This window comes from Schistosoma mansoni, chromosome 1 (assembly GCF_000237925.1).
Source record: "Schistosoma mansoni strain Puerto Rico chromosome 1, complete genome".
In the NCBI taxonomy this organism is placed as follows: domain Eukaryota; kingdom Metazoa; phylum Platyhelminthes; class Trematoda; order Strigeidida; family Schistosomatidae; genus Schistosoma; species Schistosoma mansoni.
In genome coordinates, this window is record NC_031495.1 from 9,926,008 (window position 1) to 9,945,141 (window position 19,134).

At 33.2% G+C, this 19,134-nt stretch overlaps 1 protein-coding gene across 1 annotated transcript in view; it reads right to left on the minus strand.

Annotated features, from left to right (window-relative positions):
- Smp_162000 (hypothetical protein) overlaps positions 1 to 19,134 on the minus strand; it is a gene marked incomplete at its 5' end in the record, with an annotated part of 129,862 nt that overhangs the window by 69,605 nt on the left and 41,123 nt on the right. Inside the window, 14 exons of the mRNA XM_018793193.1 lie at positions 1,057 to 1,177; positions 1,861 to 2,244; positions 2,817 to 3,222; positions 5,049 to 5,175; positions 5,751 to 6,340; positions 6,985 to 7,406; positions 8,333 to 8,581; positions 9,808 to 9,963; positions 10,630 to 10,832; positions 12,288 to 13,335; positions 14,985 to 15,124; positions 15,485 to 15,602; positions 18,351 to 18,464; positions 18,744 to 19,072. Coding sequence (XP_018647730.1) covers positions 1,057 to 1,177; positions 1,861 to 2,244; positions 2,817 to 3,222; positions 5,049 to 5,175; positions 5,751 to 6,340; positions 6,985 to 7,406; positions 8,333 to 8,581; positions 9,808 to 9,963; positions 10,630 to 10,832; positions 12,288 to 13,335; positions 14,985 to 15,124; positions 15,485 to 15,602; positions 18,351 to 18,464; positions 18,744 to 19,072 — 4,407 coding nt within the window. The remainder of the gene's footprint in view (positions 1 to 1,056; positions 1,178 to 1,860; positions 2,245 to 2,816; positions 3,223 to 5,048; positions 5,176 to 5,750; positions 6,341 to 6,984; positions 7,407 to 8,332; positions 8,582 to 9,807; positions 9,964 to 10,629; positions 10,833 to 12,287; positions 13,336 to 14,984; positions 15,125 to 15,484; positions 15,603 to 18,350; positions 18,465 to 18,743; positions 19,073 to 19,134) is intronic.

A 19,134-nucleotide genomic window follows, 5' to 3' on the forward strand; every position in this document is an offset into this window, starting at 1 on the left:
CTCAGATGATAGAGTTCATAAATGACTCATTCACACACACGAAAATTTTTAAAAAACAACACATTCATATGCGTAAGTTTGCTATTAGTATTATTATCCTTCAGTTAATCCAGGTATTATATGTAAACATGTGATAGCTAGCTAATACATGTGTACATTAATGACAGTTGAAAAGATTTTGTAAAGATTGCTTGGTACATATGTTACTTTTGCTATAAACTGGTCAAAGTTGAGGTAGTATTGAAACGAAGGAATCAGTGAACAGCTGATTCATTCTCGTGTAGGACTCCTTTCCGTTGCATTCTCAAGACCCAACAGGAGACAGGACATAGAAAATCCAGAACTCGCGATTAAAACTAATCATTAGAACTAGTAGGCCAGTGTCCAAAAGTATAATTTAAGCTTCCATTAATTAGTGTAACACAACACAGAGATAATTGAAATTGATTACCAGTTCAAGTGAGTTGATATGTTACGGAGCCGGAAACTTAATGACTACTGATGAGAAGTTATTCAAGTTGGCCCCCAAATTATTATCAAGTGCGAACAATAATAAATAAACGGCTAAACAATCTTGGGTTGCATTATTCAATTGAAATGAAAATAGAAATAAAAAGACAATTGATTGAACACTGAAAAGCGATCACTATTATATTCCACTAGTCATTTGGTGCCGATAATATCTTATTTATTAAACTCCAACAGGACGATTAGTCCGAGTGACCTGGTATTGTGCGCATTATGTTGAGATTTTGGACAAATCGTTATGTCACAGACTGTGAAGCTAGCTGATGCTGGAAAGGATCCTATTAAAAAATCTCAGAAATGTACATACATCTTGCTGATGAGTATCAACTGACATGAAACTTGGGTCTTCTAGTATAACTTGTTGACTACTTACAACATCCTAAGAAGTAACATCCCAGTACGATAACTACGCAGAAGAGTAAGATTATTAAATTTTATTCATAAACTTTGAATTAATACTTGCATTTTTATGATCAATATTCTAAGTAGTTCAAATTGGAACAATAATATTAATAAATTTAAACTTACCAATAAGTTGTAGAGATTCATTTGACTTTAACATTTCACAACGATACAACGGTAAATCGATTGTACGCCCTGAAGTCATTCCAAGGTGGGGTAGTGGGACAAATATAGTTCTGTTGAATAACTACAAATTAAACGGAAAGCGTAAATAAGTGTTGGATTTGTTTATTACGAATCCATTACTCATAAGAAACCAGTTCACTTTATTGTACAATTTTTCCGTTATGTCACATTGATTAGTATTAAACTAATTATTCGCTAATTGCTTGATATAATTCATATCTGTCTCGCCGTGTTGAACCGGTCACTTTTGAACCCTTCACTGTAAAGAATCGAATGTCGTTGCTTAGTTTATCACTTTGAACATGAAATTTTTTTAACCTAAGCTACTTATTCTCTGATGTAAAAACACTTATTATTTGTATGGATTCGATTTTTAATATTTCAAAGAGCCGATACAGTTTTCTGACTTTGATCAACCTTCGATGTGTTATTTCGATGAATGAAAATCCATTAAAACAAAATACAGATCGCAACAATAATCATTTACACTTAATTTATTCGTTGTGTAAAAAATTGGTCGTCATATTGTTGAATGATAGAGCGACGAAATTGACAGAAAGTGTGGAAAAAGATTTTCGATGGTATTTGTGGTTAACTAACAATGAGGTGCAATACTAATCTGAAAAAACACTGATAAAGATCACGAATTTTGTCTTATTTACCATCATACCATTGAAGATGATGATAAGATTTTGCAAGATACACTGAATATGACTGCAAAAAGAATAATGAGTCAGTGTATACCTTGAAGAATCTTGGCCATCGACTTGTATTCTCATCGACTGATGATGATGATGATGATGATAATCCAGGCAATGTAACACGGAGGCCAGCAATTAGAGTATCATTAGAACGACGATTATAAATGTCAATAATATAAGCTATATGTTGTTGTGATTGTTGTCCAATAGATGTAGATAAATCTTTTGATTTAGAACTTAATCCAATTGATGTGCTCGATAAAGTAGAATTTTTCGACCCAACACGTAGTTTTTCATCTCGACAGTAATTTTGAATAAAACGTGTACAAGTACCAGCACCAGTGACTAGATTGCCTGGAGTCGTTAAACGCCGTCTTAACTGTTCATGATTATAAAATTGTAAGAGATCTGGACCACCAAAATCCATCTATACACCAATTATTTTTAGGGAGAAGAAAAAGATTATTAAAAACATAACTGAAAAATAAAAAGCGAAAGAAATGATTTGCAAACAATAATCGGAAATTTATTCAATAATGTTTTCTGTATGTTGCAACTTATTCATAAGATGAATAACATAGTGTGAAACGTAAGATGCAATTATCGGTACTAACGAAAATTTGAGTAATAACCGTCACTAATGCAACGAGACACGTAAAACGTTCATTGAATAACTTTATTGATGGTAAAAATAAAGAGCTTATGAATTTTTGGCAAAGTGATCTATCATTATACGGTAAAAAGTTGATTAAGAATCTTATTTAGTGGCTTACACGTTAAACGCATGACCTTCAAGTCAAAAGTTCGAGTTCTATTCATCCACTATGGCCTATACGGAGTATGTCAGTACTTCATACCAAAATATAGATTAAAGTCTATCGCACGAATCTATAATGATTAAATAAGTTACTTATCTTGTAAACCATAAAAGTCAACTACATCCAGTCGCGATAAAAACCAAACAAATAAGCTTCAAGAAGTACAAACAAATACACATACTTCATGGGTTTCGGACACATGTTCGAAAAAGTCAACAGGTAAAGGACCAAATACCGGTGATTCAATTAGATATTTCTGCAGTGTTTCAATCGTGTTTTCATCAATTATTGTTAATGATTTCTTTCTAGGGACTGGATTCTGATTCTGATTGGAACATCTAGAACTTCCAGTTAACTGGTTAAATGAAGTTGTCGCCAAATCCCATAAAACACCTTTCGGCAAATTACAAATTAAAGAGTCCATCGAATTAGGACCATTTGATAAGAATCCACGACCAACTGATACAGGCTTCTGAGAAAAATCGTTTTGTAACCAATATTGTCCAGGTAGTACAGATAAATGATAATTAGGTGCTTTTTGTTCAGATTTACACTTGTTTATATTCTTTAAAGTGTAAATTGAAGATCTAGGTTTTCAACAATATGTAAATTGAATAAAAAATAGTCGTAAGATTAAACCCATGAAATCGAACTACTCCTACGAAGTCAAGTAGTTAAATTATATACAAATAAAAAACAAGAGTAAGTATTTTTCGAGTGCATTAAAAACTATTGTATGAAAAAGACAGCTTGTTTATCGCTACAATAAAATTTTGGTGAGAAAATGAGAGTGATTAACAGCCTTATAAGCAAGAGACAAAGTTTGAAGGAATAGATGACTAAGAATACTGCATTTTTAGGCATCTTTACGTGAACGATCCAATACGCTACAGTGAATTAAAATCTGTAACGTTTTGTGGAACTCTGTTTTGCTATGGCTAGAGATTCTGATCGATATAAAGTGTTATTTAGCCAAGTAGACCGATGATGTGTTTCAGGTATTAAGAAACTGAACAAAGAAGAAAAATCAAGGTGCTAATGCTCATTTGTTCTCAAGCGCCTCCTTCTAACCCAATAGTCAATCAGAAGATACAAATAAAAAACATACTAGCTCTCTATTGTACTCAACTTAATTATGACTAAAAAATATGGAATAATACACTGAAAATGCCTGACCAGACAGTACACAAAATAAGGAATCAAACGTAGAGCACAATAATACCATAAGTGGTAGACAGTACCTAACCAATCAGCAATAATTAGGAAATAGTAAAAAATATAAGTAAAATCAATGTGTCTACTGAAAATTTGCAATAAGAGAACATACAAATGCAACCATGAAATTATCTATTAATTACACAATAAAGATATAATTATTAGTAAACAGGAAAAAAGTTTCGAATTGACCAATATTCGTGCCATTATAACTTGGTGAAATAAAAACGTCTCTCGAACACCGTTTAGTATAATGTTATGTCTTATGGGCCGTCAAATATCACATGAAAAATTGTTAATCAGAATACCGAATTATATGAATTTGTCCCTGTGCTAAACCGATGACATATTAAGCGGAACTAGCAGCTTTGTATAAACTTTGAATCTTTATCGATCCTCGATATAATAGCTTTTCACCTAGCCCAGCCCGTTCAATTCAGAACACAAATATCGGTCTCTGCTATATGAATCGTATATTTCAGACATACGTGGTTTATATACAAGCAGATCAGACCGCCTCACACTTTAGAATGAAAATTATCAATTATACAATATCAAACCAAAGGCGGCTGTGAGAAAGTGAGACTGTAAATAATAGATTGAGAATAACTTGAGAATAGTGAAACAGTAGCATATAGGTTAAGAATATATGTAATAATAGTCCATAAATAATTCCTGACAGTTACCATTTATTCATTCCTTGTTCGGATATAACATTCCTTGTTCGGATATAACATATAAGCGAAAATCACAAATATTATATATATATATATATATATATATATATCACCAGTCATTCTCTACGAAAAGAATTGCTTAAACACATATTTCCCGAAAGACATTCACATACAATGACTTGATACAGATTGGCTGGCTTATATCGTAATTCACCTACCAACAAATATAATAATAATAAATAAGAAATTAGTATTGCTCTGATGTAATAGGTACCGATGAAATTTACAAATTAACAGGGGGTCAACGTGTTAATTATGAGACAAGCCTACAAAAAACAAGATATATGTTTTTTTTATATTAGCGAAGAGATTACGACATTAAACAAATATGGGAATTATAATAAAACGAAACAGATTACTGATTAAGTTTCATATTTTAATTAATCTTCTCAATCAATGAAGTCCATTAGTCGGAAAAAAAAATTGAAAAAACAACAATATGTGAACATCAATAAACACACCTTGGAGCAGAAGCATTGACTAGTAAGTGCCCATCTGATGTTAATAAAAATGTCAATGTGCGACCAACGTATTCTGGAGAGCCAAACCAATGGAATGAGAATGAGTCTAATAATTGAGTTGAAGCAGCTGAAAATTGATAAAATGAGTTATTGTTAATATCAATATTATTTTAGGAACTTGGTAGATTAAAGTTTTCGTAACGATTAGCCTATGAACATACTAAATACTATATCCCTGTAAAAGCATGAATTTGTGAAAGTGATTTTGAAATACCAAACTTTATTCATATGAATTAAGATTTATTAGACAATCATTCAAAATTAAGAAGGATTGAAAAGCGGTTTCATTCTAGTAAAAGACTTATTTCCAGTGCACAACCATGATCTTGTATGGAAACGAACCCATGATCTTCGTTTCCTTCAGTGAGTATTTAACCTACAGTTTCCCGGGTTGTTACTTAATGGTTTGTATTTCTAACTTAAATCAATCCAGCTACATTTCAGTCCCATTAAAAAATAACTGCCTTACAGATTTGATATAATTGAACTCTATCCCTCGTGGTCTCTCGCTCGTAATCTCAAAAATTATGTTCCGAAATTAGTTACATAAGTATGGGCTGTATAATATCGTAAGTAACAAAAAAATAAATTGTAAATGACTAAAATAAAAACCGAAAAATAATGCCTCAGTAGAAAACTCACATGACATTTGCCCTGTTTCAGACCTATCTAGGTTATGGACTTTCGTGTTCCCGCATAAATTACCGGTGGCAGTAGTAGTCGTCGGCGTAGTAGAAGAAGCAGTGGTAGTAGTAGTAGTAGTAGTAGTAGTAGTAGTAGTAGTAGTTGTAGTTGTCGTGGAAGCAGATGGTAATAATTTGCTTGTTGTTCTTGTCGTCGTCAATTTTTTTATTGTTGAATCATTAATATTAAACAACCGTGAACTAGGATGAATAAATAAATGTTGTATCCATATTTGATCGGGTTCAAATGCCACTAGAAATGATTGATGCTGTAAAGATGAATTAGGTGTCAGTGGCATTTTAGATAGTGCGCTCACTAGACCTGGATGATTATCTATTTCTGTCCAACGATATAATGGACCGATACTAGGAATTATTAACTTTTCTTTTGGATGAGTACACAATAATGATGATGACGATGATGGTGAATATCGACAAGTCGACTGTTGTAATGTCGGATCGACAGCGGAATGAGCTGCTAAAAGTAACGAGATCAGAAGATTATCTGAATCTAGATAAGAAGTTCCCGAATGAATCACAGATGAATTTCTGCAACGAAGAAATTTAAAGAAGCAACAAATAAATTAGTATCATCCGAAAAAGTAGATAAATATCTGAATATTCAGTCAATCATAATCAACAAAGAGCTTGGTGTAAACGTGCGCCAACCCGAGTTGCACTATTAAAGTCATACTATGACATGAGAATAACAAGATTAATAGCAAAAGAGATCGAAATAATGTAGCAACGATGATAATAAAAATAATTAAAATTTGAGAATATAGTGGGAAAAAAGGAATGAAAATGTATATGAGAATATTGGGACTCATGATCCAGAGAAAGATCACAAACAAACTCATTTTCACCACCATAATGGATTCCGAGCTATATAACCCAACCACTGATAGTGTTCATCATGTAGGTCTTGCCAGGTAGTCTTTATCTACCAACATGAATCAGACCAACAATCAGTGATTTTATGGACTGACACCACATTTCGATTTGATCGCGCCACGCTTTCTTCCATTCTACTTTTACACCAGCAAACAAATACTGCTTAAGAGGCTATTAGTTTCAGATCTCGTATATCATCCATCATAGCAAATACTAAACGGGAATCGAGACAAACAAATAAATAATAATAATATTTTTTCCTTCGACAACATGAAAAAAGAAACAGTGAATGGACTAACTTAGTAAATTTAGCAGATGATGTGGCGTTGCCGACACCACTGGTTGGTACGTTCCCTTCTCCTCCGCGTCTTGGACCAACTGCTAGTAGAAATGAATGAGTAATACATAATTCATTTCTATTTTGTTGTATTTTTTGTGCTGTGGAGTTATCGACAGTGTTAAATAATTTAATCCCACTAGCAATGGAATGACCAGACTGATAAGAATGTAATAAAAGACCCATTGAGTTGATATACTGAACACTGACTCCACCACCGCCAAGTACGCCAGTTAAACGGTCTAATGTTAATTCTGGAATTGTTCCTAGATCATCTGACGATGTTGTTGTAACGGGAGCTTTTTTTAAACTGGTGATATCCCATTCCAATGATTCAGCTAGAAAGAATGGACCTAATGATGATAGGCAATCAGGGCCTAGTTTCTGAATGAGAGGAAGATAAAATAAATATAAGAGAATCAACAAATCGTGTGTTATACTAATGATTTGTCAGGTGCAGATTTGTGTGAATCCCATTCTAATTGCGAATGTTGGATAGGGATAGATAACAACCAGTTACCCAAATCGAAGTAGATAAAGCTTGGTTCCAATAAGCAACTTAGTAACTAAACACTAAATGTTTTAACTATTTACTGAGCCACTAACACTCGACTTGATAAATCCTGAGTAAATAACCTATATACGGATTTCATACATATTCACAAAACAGAGCATTTTATTTATTTAGTTACTTTGCAGTTCATTAAGTCAATATACACAAACGACCGCTTCTAATCTACTGTCTAACCGAAGAAAAGTTGTCTATACTTGAAGACTACATCGAAATATTGATTCCTACAAATCAGAAATTTGTTATGCAAAAAAAAAGAATAACTGAGAATGATTTGATGTGAAAAACAACAGCTGTTTGTTTAAATTACTTAAAATGTGCCTTACAGAGATTATATTCTTCAGGATAGGTATGTTCTTTAATTCGTCATTGATAAGTTTTGTATCGTCCTACCCAGGGAATAGTAAATTTGTTACTATTTAAAAGAGAATACTTAATCACAATATTTTTTCTCGCTTCAAAAAACAAGCGTTCTTAATATTAAACCTTCGAACTAGTTTAAGTAATGATTAATGAGGATAAGAAGTTAGGATTCACATTTTAAACATGTCACAAATAATCAGTAATGTAATGTGACGAAACTATAATTAATTCTATTCAAACAAGTAACTAAAATGAAAGAACATACAATAGTAATGATAATTATCTGAACCAAAAATTGACCCGAAAAAATTACAAAACTCATGAATACACAAGACAAAGTAGAGAAAAAACAAACAAACCTGATGTAAAATAGAACCCATATTAGCCATAACCAAAAGGTGAATATTCCATTCAACCGAATCACTGACGTCATCATTATCATCAACATTTTTAGACATCGAAGTATTTTTAGACATCGAAGTATAGCAATCATTACCATTGTTAGTTTGTTTTTGTTCTTCAACCGATTGTTGCATAGATTGTAATGGTAGGCGTATAAATGTCGCATCACAAAAACTCCCATCAACTGGTTCGGTTTATTCGGATTAACGAATATATCAAATATCTGGATAGAGGGTAAGAGAGAGAATAAAAAGAAGGGAGAGTAGAATAGAAAAAATATCTCTTGCAGAAAGTTACCGCTAATTGGAATCATATATATATATATATATATATATATATATATATATATATAGACAGTGAAGCTGGGTGACGCGGATTCAGATCACGCACAGAGAATCATCAGCCAGAAAGTTGCGAACACACAATTTTAGTTCCTTCAGAAGTCAGGAGAAGGAAATTGTGTTTCTCAACTTCTCAATATCTATGCATTACACTCGATAAGTAAATGAGGTCAATGTGTTTAACCTAAACGTTTGTAAAACAATCTCATTTATTTCCTTTAGAATTTCTCTCGGAATTCGTCAGATCTCATTGTCAATAGTAACCTAATTTCCAGTTTCTCTTAGGATTGTCTGACTGTTAAATTATCACTCAAATTTTTATTACATAATTACTAGCTATAAGCTTATATTCGATGCATTAACTGTTAATGTATATTCCAAATATCTAAAATTATTTTTAATTATTTAAGAACCCCCCTTACATTTATGGTCAGGTTATGTCTATATTGTAATTCCTTATTTATGTTGATATGTGGCCAAGAATCTACTAAACATTATAAGATGAGTTGAGTCATAAAACTGAGTTGTATAGTAGACGTTTTTCTACCAGTAGTATTCCTATTTTACTCCAGTTATTGCGCAGTTGCGTGTGTGGAAACTGCACCCTGAAATACAGATATTAGGCTTATCTCGGCTATTCACTTACGGTTGATCTTAGCAGTTGAAGTGTATCGCTGATCGAAACTAGGATATCAGCTAAATGGTACAAGCGGACTAGAGATATATTACAGGACTCTTATCGGTGAAATGTAACAAGTGATATCAACCTAATGCTGATTTCTCATATATTAAAAACCGCAATTGATAAACCAAAAATTTATATTTGTCTATTTATTGTTAGATGATCAGTTCAACACTATGAAGACTGAAAAATTTATGATCATGATCGTTCATTAGGAGCACAATAGGTCAATTATAAAAGTGTATATTTGAAGATCGATTCATCGATAAAACTGTCATCTAGCAGAGTGATATATCAAATAAATTAGAGTGTACTAACTACTTTAAAATAGTAAAGAATATATACAGAACTATCAACTATTTTGTAACCACCGAGAGTTCATAGTAAAATTAACTCATCACAACAAACATATAACTGATTTCTTACTTGAACAGACTGATCAGTGAGAATAGCCAATAGTTTAATCGAATTCGGTAACCATATAGCTTTGATAATTTGTTCTCGTCTTGTCCCGACAACTGGGACCAATGAGATACGTCCGCATATATGACCAACAGATGATAAACTCATAACAACACATTCCTGTAATTATATTTGAGAAATCACTCCACAAAATGAGATATAATCAAATTCAGTAAAATATTTCAAACATACGTGAATTAAATTAAAATAGTCTTCTTTTGGAAAAATATATATAAGCTCTAAACATTATTAAGATTTTCTTGATCAATAACAATTTTAACTTAGACAAAGAACATAATGACCGAATATCTTGTATCGGTCTACAGAATATAGACACAATGATTTAGTTATCTGAGTCTAACTAACAACATTTGTACTAAAAAGGAAACTTTGGATAGTAACTATGCTTCAGAATGAAAATATTTTTACAGAAAAGACAGTAACTCTATTCGTCAAGAGTTATACCTTTTCTATAAATGGTAAAATTTCATTAATGATCTGATTCTCAATAAATATCAGTTCTTCAATATTATGCAGAGGTAAACAGATATCTAAAAAAATTTATAAATCATACTCGACAACCAATTTTTATTTGTTGAATATATTGACGAATATTGGTATATAAAATAATCATATGGGTTATGAATGTCATACAACCTTGTCTGGTAAATTTAAATACTTTTAAGCTTTTAAAAGCTATATACAATGGATTATAGTATTTATTTGTGGTAAACAGAAACAAAAAAAAGAACAACATATTGTATAACAAACTGACAATTTACTCACCCACAAACCACAAACAACAAATGTTGATGGACATGATGGATTGACTGTCATACTTGAGATGAGGATACCAGCTGTTGCAGTACTGATTTTAGGCAAATCGTTTAAACTGACAGAAAGTTGTTTCAAATGTTGATTCATTTCTTTTGACATTGAATTTAATGATGTTGTTAATTCTGTTGTAATAATGTCTGTATTGGATTTTACTAAATATATTATAAAAATTAAAAATATTCACTATGTTTACCACCATTAATACAGTCAAGACTTAATTAGTAAAGAAATCTGGACTATTGTAACTAATTCCTGTCTAATATTCATTTTGTTGTAATGGAGAGAGTATTGGAGAAGTTGAAACTGTGAAGTTACTCAGCTGACTATTAACATTTATACCTTTATTGAATAGTTAGTAGGTAATTGGATTGTTGTATTTCTATTCCCTGAATTGTGAGCTAACACTGGACTAATTAGCTATTGTTATATGTATTATTACACCTAAATTATTGTTAATTAATTATATCCTGATTATTTGGTTATTCGTTACATACGGCATCATTGTGTGCTAAGTATGGTTTCCTTATTTGGGATGTGATGCAGTCCGATAATTTGTCTAAAAAGTACTGATTGAGTTAAAAAGACTAAGTGACTGATATGCAGATAAATAGAAGCTTATCTGCTCAATTCTAACTTATTGAACACGAAACTGGAAATGTACAATAGTATATGTTCTGGACCAATAGAAGTTAAGATTATCTCGGCATTAACTCAATGTTTAATCGTATCTGTCATAACGAGTAAGACACTGTGATTCAAAATAATTTATTTATATATTCACTTTCGTATCGAACATGAAGAAATAAACACGTTACCTCGGGATTTTATACAGCAAAATAAATTCTAAATTGAGGGCATACTATCGAGTAAGACACAGTATTTAAAGACAACGATTTTGTTGATAAATGAAGATATTTTCTTTTTCGACACAAAACCTTTATGAACCAAAAAGTTGAGGAGACATTATTCCCTTATAATTATCAATTCTTAACTGCTGTTAGAATTATGAGGGCGATTATCAATTACCGGTTGCCCAACTTGTGAAAGGAGGGATCTTTATAGAAAACTGGATTACAGGTGATCTTAACAACCCTAAAATGCGATCGTAGTATCTCAAAAAACAGCTGCTTAAGACTTGTCACACGAAGTTTGAGTGAATCGTTTTTTATACGTCCATTCCTTATTTTAAGGCCTTACTGAATATAATAGAAACCTGTAGGGCAGCTCTAGGTGCAATATTTTAGGAACCGACCTTTTGCAACCCACTCCTGTTGTGGGGTGGTGGTATTGCCACAGATGTTGGTTGTATGAAGGAAATATCTTAACGTCGTTACAACCTCATACAGTTGATATAGAAGATGATGGATTTGTCGTTTTCTTCTTGTTGCTCTTAAGTCAATTTACGTTATAAGACGAGACCTCAAGAAGAAGTGTTCTAGTTATTACAGCTCTATTTTACCATCACGATATGCAACCCTGACTGTTACATCAAAATGCTATCTGAGAAATCATAAGGAGGACATATTGTCTAGATAATGTATAGAACAATAAACATAAATAAAAGAAGATAGGGATAAAAAGAGATATTAGGTCAAAAAAGATCTCACCTTTATTTTCATTATTAAATTCAACTTTCATTTCATTATGCCTTGATTGAAGTAATGCAGTGATAAATTTCAATTTAGCAATTTCTTTTAAACCTCGATCTTGTTTTTCTGCAATCTGTATTAATAACTTATCTAAACTGTAAATCGATATTAATCCACGTTGACCAAAGGGCGATTTTGATACCTTTAAACCATCCGATGTAGGTGTGCTAGATATTATCCCTGTATCTGTACCCGAGACAAGAGATCGTGGTCCTGTACTAGCCACTACTAAGAAATAAGAACATGTAGATCTTGTCGGGGTTGGCAAACGTAGAACACAAGTGACAGCCGCTCCACTAGATCCGACAGTTCCATGAAGAGATGTAGTTGTTTTACTCATTAGAGACCCAGTAGTAGAAAATGAAGAACCGTTGTTTGATATACGTGAACCAAATAATTCTCTTAATGATAATGCTGTACTAGGTGGTAGAAATGATATATTATTTCCATTTAAATGTTGCGTATCCAATGAAACACTACTAGAGAGAGGTGGAAATATTAAACCACCACGAGTAGAAGCAGAATTTTCAGATCCCGCTAGAAAACTTGCTAATGCTTGTATAAGTAAAACTGGATTAGATGATGAAGAGGAAGATGTTCCACGTGAAGCATTACTTGTAGCAGACATGGACAATGCAGGCAATGAAACAATCGCATTTATTGGTGTTGTTGACATTGAAGAAGACGAGACGTTAGTGGATATACAATCAGACAGTGATTGTTTGACAAGTCTTCCTGGCGAAACAGCAGTGTTAGAAGATAAATAATCAGTAGATGACGTAAGTGTATGACAATTACTCGAAATTGACTGAACTGATCTTGAAACTGTGCTGTGATCAATCTCTTCGCAAGTATTTCTTAAACTAGCAGAAGGAGAGTGAGGTGTTATATACTTATTGAAATCATAGGCAGAAATAGGGGTTGTAGAGCGAAATAGTTGATGACCAGCAAGAATTATACGACGCCATAACGTTACATCTTGTGCTGACATAGACGGTACTGGTGTCTACTCAACATGCAAAAAAAACAAGTAACCAATAAATATTTCTAAGTTGAGTACGCGAGATAACGAAATTAATAGTTTTGTATCGAACCAACAAATGTAAGTACTCAAATTCAGGATGCAGTGGAAGTGAATAAATTTAGAAAGTAAATAAAAAAACAATCGAAGTGTAACAAAACGACTGCTGAATTACGTTTTCAGATACAACATCCGATATGCAAAATACTGCTGGTTAATTTCAATTTTGATCGTGTTTTTCTTAAAACGAGTGTAGTAGACGCTACTCACAAATTTGTTTGTAAGTGATATGTGGAGAAACAAGGCCTCGATGTTGCCCGATGAAGTCGAGAGTTCCAATACAGTACAAGCACGGCGATGTCAGAACACTTAGAGACCAGATTAGAAGGCTGTCCAGATTGTAGAACACAACAAAAGATGCAAATGGACGACTGAAGGCTATGCATATGTATTATATATATATGCTTTATAACTTCACACAATAAATATAGATTTCTTTAGCCCATCGCCTTCTTAACACCCGTAATAACGCAATGTGATTCACCAACCAAAAAGTATCAGAACCAAAAGTGAACTATTCGGTTTCAAATCACGTAAGCTACATAATCAAGACCATGAATTTATATTGACTAAATAAACCAAAAGCATATATGCTAAAAAGAGCTAAGATTATCTAATCTTTATTATCATTGGAATTCGGTTCATCCTTTAGACGGTAACGTCAATGACATTTTTAAAGTAGAACTTCCACAATAACTATTGATATTATCTGGTTGGTTGGTACCATCTTAGTGAAGATATAAGTAGGGGTAACTTCCGGGACCTATTAATGGACTATCATTCTATATATATTCTTATTGTTTAACTATTGAGTATCTAGATTGTGTATATCTATATTCATCTTATTATAAGCTTCATTTTGACCTATAAATTACTACTATACGATTTACTGTCCCAAAATTATAATCAGTTTATTGATTATTGTCTCCCACGTTCACAGCCACATTTAGCTTGATCTTGTGCAAATATTTTTTCTATTTTCTGGTGTGATGCAGTCTGTCTGTCTGGTATATAAACCGAGTATGCTTAAAATAAATGATTCGCATAGCAGAAGCTGATATAGGTGTTTTGGACTCAACTGGAAGGGCTAGGTAGACAAAGGACCAATAAGGGCGCTAGACTGCTCATACCGGTCGAACGTCATTGGTTTGGCACAGTGCTAAGATTAAACAAATCGGATTCCGATTGGTGGATAAATTACGTGATAAAAAGCCGGGCATGAGATCACAACAAATTGGCGACGGCTTTTTTTAATTCACAACAACAACGCTTTGCGTTTACTTCATAGTGCTCCGATTTCGTTTCATGATCCGATATAAAAAGACTTGTACTTTTACAACCTTTAAACATAAAACATACAGCACCACTGTTTATCTAGACTAGCTGAAATGTTTATAAACTACTACAATGATTGAATGGTTTCATATTCGGTACATTTTCTGGAGATTTTTAGAAAATAATAATTACCAACAATACTCAATGATTTTAACAAAACATTTATTTTAAAAAAAACCTATAGGAATTACGATAACAGATCTCAGTGATTGTTATAGTAATAAAAACTGCCAACTAACCGTAATATCTGAACACATTCGAATTACTGGTTTATTATCTCGTTCATTTGAAAGCATTTGTTTTAATTTACTCAGACGGGTAGAACTTTTTGATTCAACTTCATTTGTACGTGAACAATTTATAAATTGATTGAGTAAACCTAAACAGAAATGAGAATGAGTATAATACATATGTATAAACAAAACTTGTATAAGTTGCAAGTATCTAGTCATAGACATCTATGATGTATTTACATCTTGGGATTCCAATCATTGATTTATTAGTCAATCAGGTTCATACAAGTAGTTGACACGAATCGACGAGAAAGTTTTTGAAATCGGTAAACATCCAGTCATTAGTAAACATTTTAGGTAAATGTTCAGATTTTGTAAAACACAATCGAAATTCATGAATGGGTTATCCACACAGCACACTGAAGAATAATGTAGATGAAAAAGCAGTAGATTCTGATTAATACCAAAATGTTATACGTAAATACTTTTGTTATACATATATTTACCTTTAGCCTCTGATTCACCATATCCCATTAGTATTTCAGCTGCTTGTGAAACAATATCACATGTAAACAACATCATCGTCAACTGGGAACGGCATGCACCAGTCTCATCAGTATCGATCTGTATGATAATGCAAAAAAAGGAATGCTTTTAAAATGTCACTTCTCAACTGACTAGTATTGATCATTTTATGCAAAATGAAGCAGAAAATACTTCGAGTGACAAATAATTTACATCAACAATTTAGCTTATCAATGCATAAATTAATGAATGAATAACTAGCAGTAAATGAGATAGGAGTTTGATGGAGTGAAATAGTAATATCTGTTAAGACCATCAACTCTCACTACTCGTGTACAAATTTGTTATAGATATACCCCTAAAGATTATGTTCTCACACTCAGTAAAGGTATAGTAGTGATTCATTTATGTAATGGTTGTTTGAATCTTCCCATTGATGTTTAGGGCTGCTATTGATCAGTCTCATATTGGCATACGTGCGCCCTGTGCGAATTGCTTCGATATTGCCTGAAGTCATGAGCACTATAAGCAGAGATGAGTGGTGGCTAGTAGTAGAATCCGGAACGCGCGTTTCATCCTATATGAGACTCGTCAACTGGATGTAACTGAATCCCTTAAACGCCCAACCTGTGCATTCAAATCTCCGGCTAGTACTATAATATCTGTTGAACGCATTTTCTGTAGAATAACGGTTAACTGGTGATAGAATTCGTCCTTGATTGCATCAGGGCTGCAATCTGTCGGAGCATACGAATAAATGATGAAAAGATATAGTTTCTCACACCGGTTTCTCAGCACTTTGATGCAACTTTCCAATCTAATAACACATAACCGACTGTTAATAAAGATCCGGTCGATCAGTGCTGTCTCAGCTTTAACGCTAAGTTGCAAAAACAACGCCAGCAAGACCAGAAGAATATACTACAGGGTCCCCTGATAAACGCATGTAAAACAAGCTATTCGAAGCGACTGATAAAGAGCGAATTCGTAGTACTTCACTAGTCTTGAATACAGGTCTCGGATAGAAAACAGACATCGATTTTGAAGCTTCCTAAAGATATAACAAACCCTATATGTTGTCCGACCTGCATTAGTGTGTGAACGTCGAAGGAAACCAGTTTGAATGGTATACGTGGTTTCAGAAAGATTGCTTCGGTATTCTTATTCGGTGGTAGCATTCAACATATAACCAGACAGTGACTCGAGATCGTTTAGATATGATAGGGTTTCGACCATAGGTGAGCTGCTGTATCCGTTGAAAAATAAGAATAAATAAAGTGAGAATAGAAGAGAGTAGAAAAGTAACGTAGTATATAAAAAATAATAATGGATGCTATCAAATGAATGTGAATGCGATTTGTCTGAACGACAATTGACGCGAGAATAGTATTTTCAGTTATTATCGTCATTTCATTTTATTTGTGTGTGGGTTGTGATACTGTTCGGGTGCCCAGAACGAAGCAGGCCGTTTTATTAGGAGGCCACATCTCGAGCCTTCGACCTAAAGGTCTGATCCACAAAGCAGTGCATCAAAGTTAGGAGAGGCAGTCCCATGGTAGTCGGTTACCAAAAGCTGGTTCATATGCCATTTGTTCCTTCAGGACCCTCGAGTCCATGTGCACCATTGATTTGGAATCAGGGTTTTCTAATTCCCCTAGGTGAATCCTGTCTGTCCACCACCTTAAAAAGTGGGTCGAACCACGACCTTAGTTCTTGAGCGCAAACAGTTACCCTCTAGACCACTGATCCAGAATCCAATGATGTTTATGTTTGCCTCCAACAAATTCGCGATATTGCACTACCATGTTTCACAGTCTGTGGTGCATAAGTCTCACACTTGACGTGGTTGAACTCCACTAGTTTTGGCTCTCCAGAGAAGCCCAGGAACTGAATCTTGAAGCTAATCACTCGTGAACACATGAATACTATTTGTAGTATAGACATGTACACCACTTGATTTCAAGTCAGTGATGTAGAGGTTAAGCGTTCGTGTACAAGACCGAAAGTCCTAAGTGATAATTGCGTGAATTCCAACAGTATTCTACATTATTGGCAATCACATACAGATTTGAGTACCGTCAGATTATTGATGAGCAACGCTTATATTGAAAATATTAAATAAATCTTAATCGAGTTATCAGATGAATTACACCACTATTTCATAAGAGTACTATTATTCTACATTATAAATTTCATTTCGCTGAGAATTTTTATTGACAAAACTAGATTATAAGAGAAGACATACGTAGGATGTAATAAATACAGACTATCTAAAAGATAAATTTCACACGGAGCCAATGTGACATTTAAAATATCTCCTTGGCAAAAGATATCTATAACGACTAAGAGATTACAACAAAATAATATAGCATACTAGTGTATAATAAGATTATCAATCCTGTTTGATAATATCAAGTAATTTTAAAACAATAAAAAATAATAAACTGAATGCGACCCAGTGATCAAGTACAGGTTGATATACTCAGCATTGAGTCATGTTATATTGTAATGCCTATTGACACGACTACGAGCTAATCTAAAAGGAAGTAGGGTTATGGTGTAATTTTCTATAACTTGAATAAAAACTAGTTAAATACATTAAGGTGTTTTCAACTCATAGCTTACATTTAAAAAATCACCGAGCAATCAATACTGAGGTTAGAAGTAAGGTATTAAATGAAAATAGTAAGTCGACTATTAAGCTTATGAGCTTCCGTTGAGGAAGGATGTGTATCCGATGTAAATAAAAACTTTAATGAAAACGGTTATTTTTACTATGAGAATGATATTCTATGTATGAATAATAGATATAATTGTTAATCAAAATGTTAAACTATACACACTTACTTGTTTACGAACATGTTCAATTAATTTCATCTCATTAGGAACTAACTGAGTATAATGAAATCGATTTGAATTCGTCTTTAATGAAGCAGCAGAAGTAGTAATGGTAGTCGTATTCTTAGTAGAACGTTTAGAATATTTACGTTTTCTTTTAACAGTATTACAGTTAAAATTATCACATACATTTAAAAAATGATGTATATTTTGTATTCGCATGCTGATATCTTGTTCATTATTAATACTATTACTATTATTATCATAGGAATATGAAAACTGTGAAGATATTGACGAAGTGGTAGGTATAATAACACTTGGTTTACAAGATTTATCGATATTATGAGACAAGTGATTAGTTGAATGTGAAACATTTTGTTGACTCGACTGAGAAATGGGTACTTTAGACTGTTGATGAGTCATTTGAAATGTTTTCAGCACCCTTGGTCCAGAATGAACGTCTGAAGAGACTTTCCTTAAGCGGACTGCACCAGTTCGTCGGAGATTATTAGGTCGATTACCGCTAGATGATGAGGTTTGTTGGTGACTTGATGAAGAACTAGTAGCAAATGAATCCGTACCGCCAACAGAAGTTATCGGACGCCAAAGCGGACGAATATTGCTTTGGTTAGTGGACTGATAGCTTCCATGAGCATTTATTAAAGTATCTGAAGAAATAGACGTGTTTACTCCTGAACTATTGATGCCTGGAACAGAATGTGGACGTGAAACTATAAAAGGAAAAGAGGGTGGAAACCTTTATGTTCAATACAGTACAGATTTCGAAAAACAG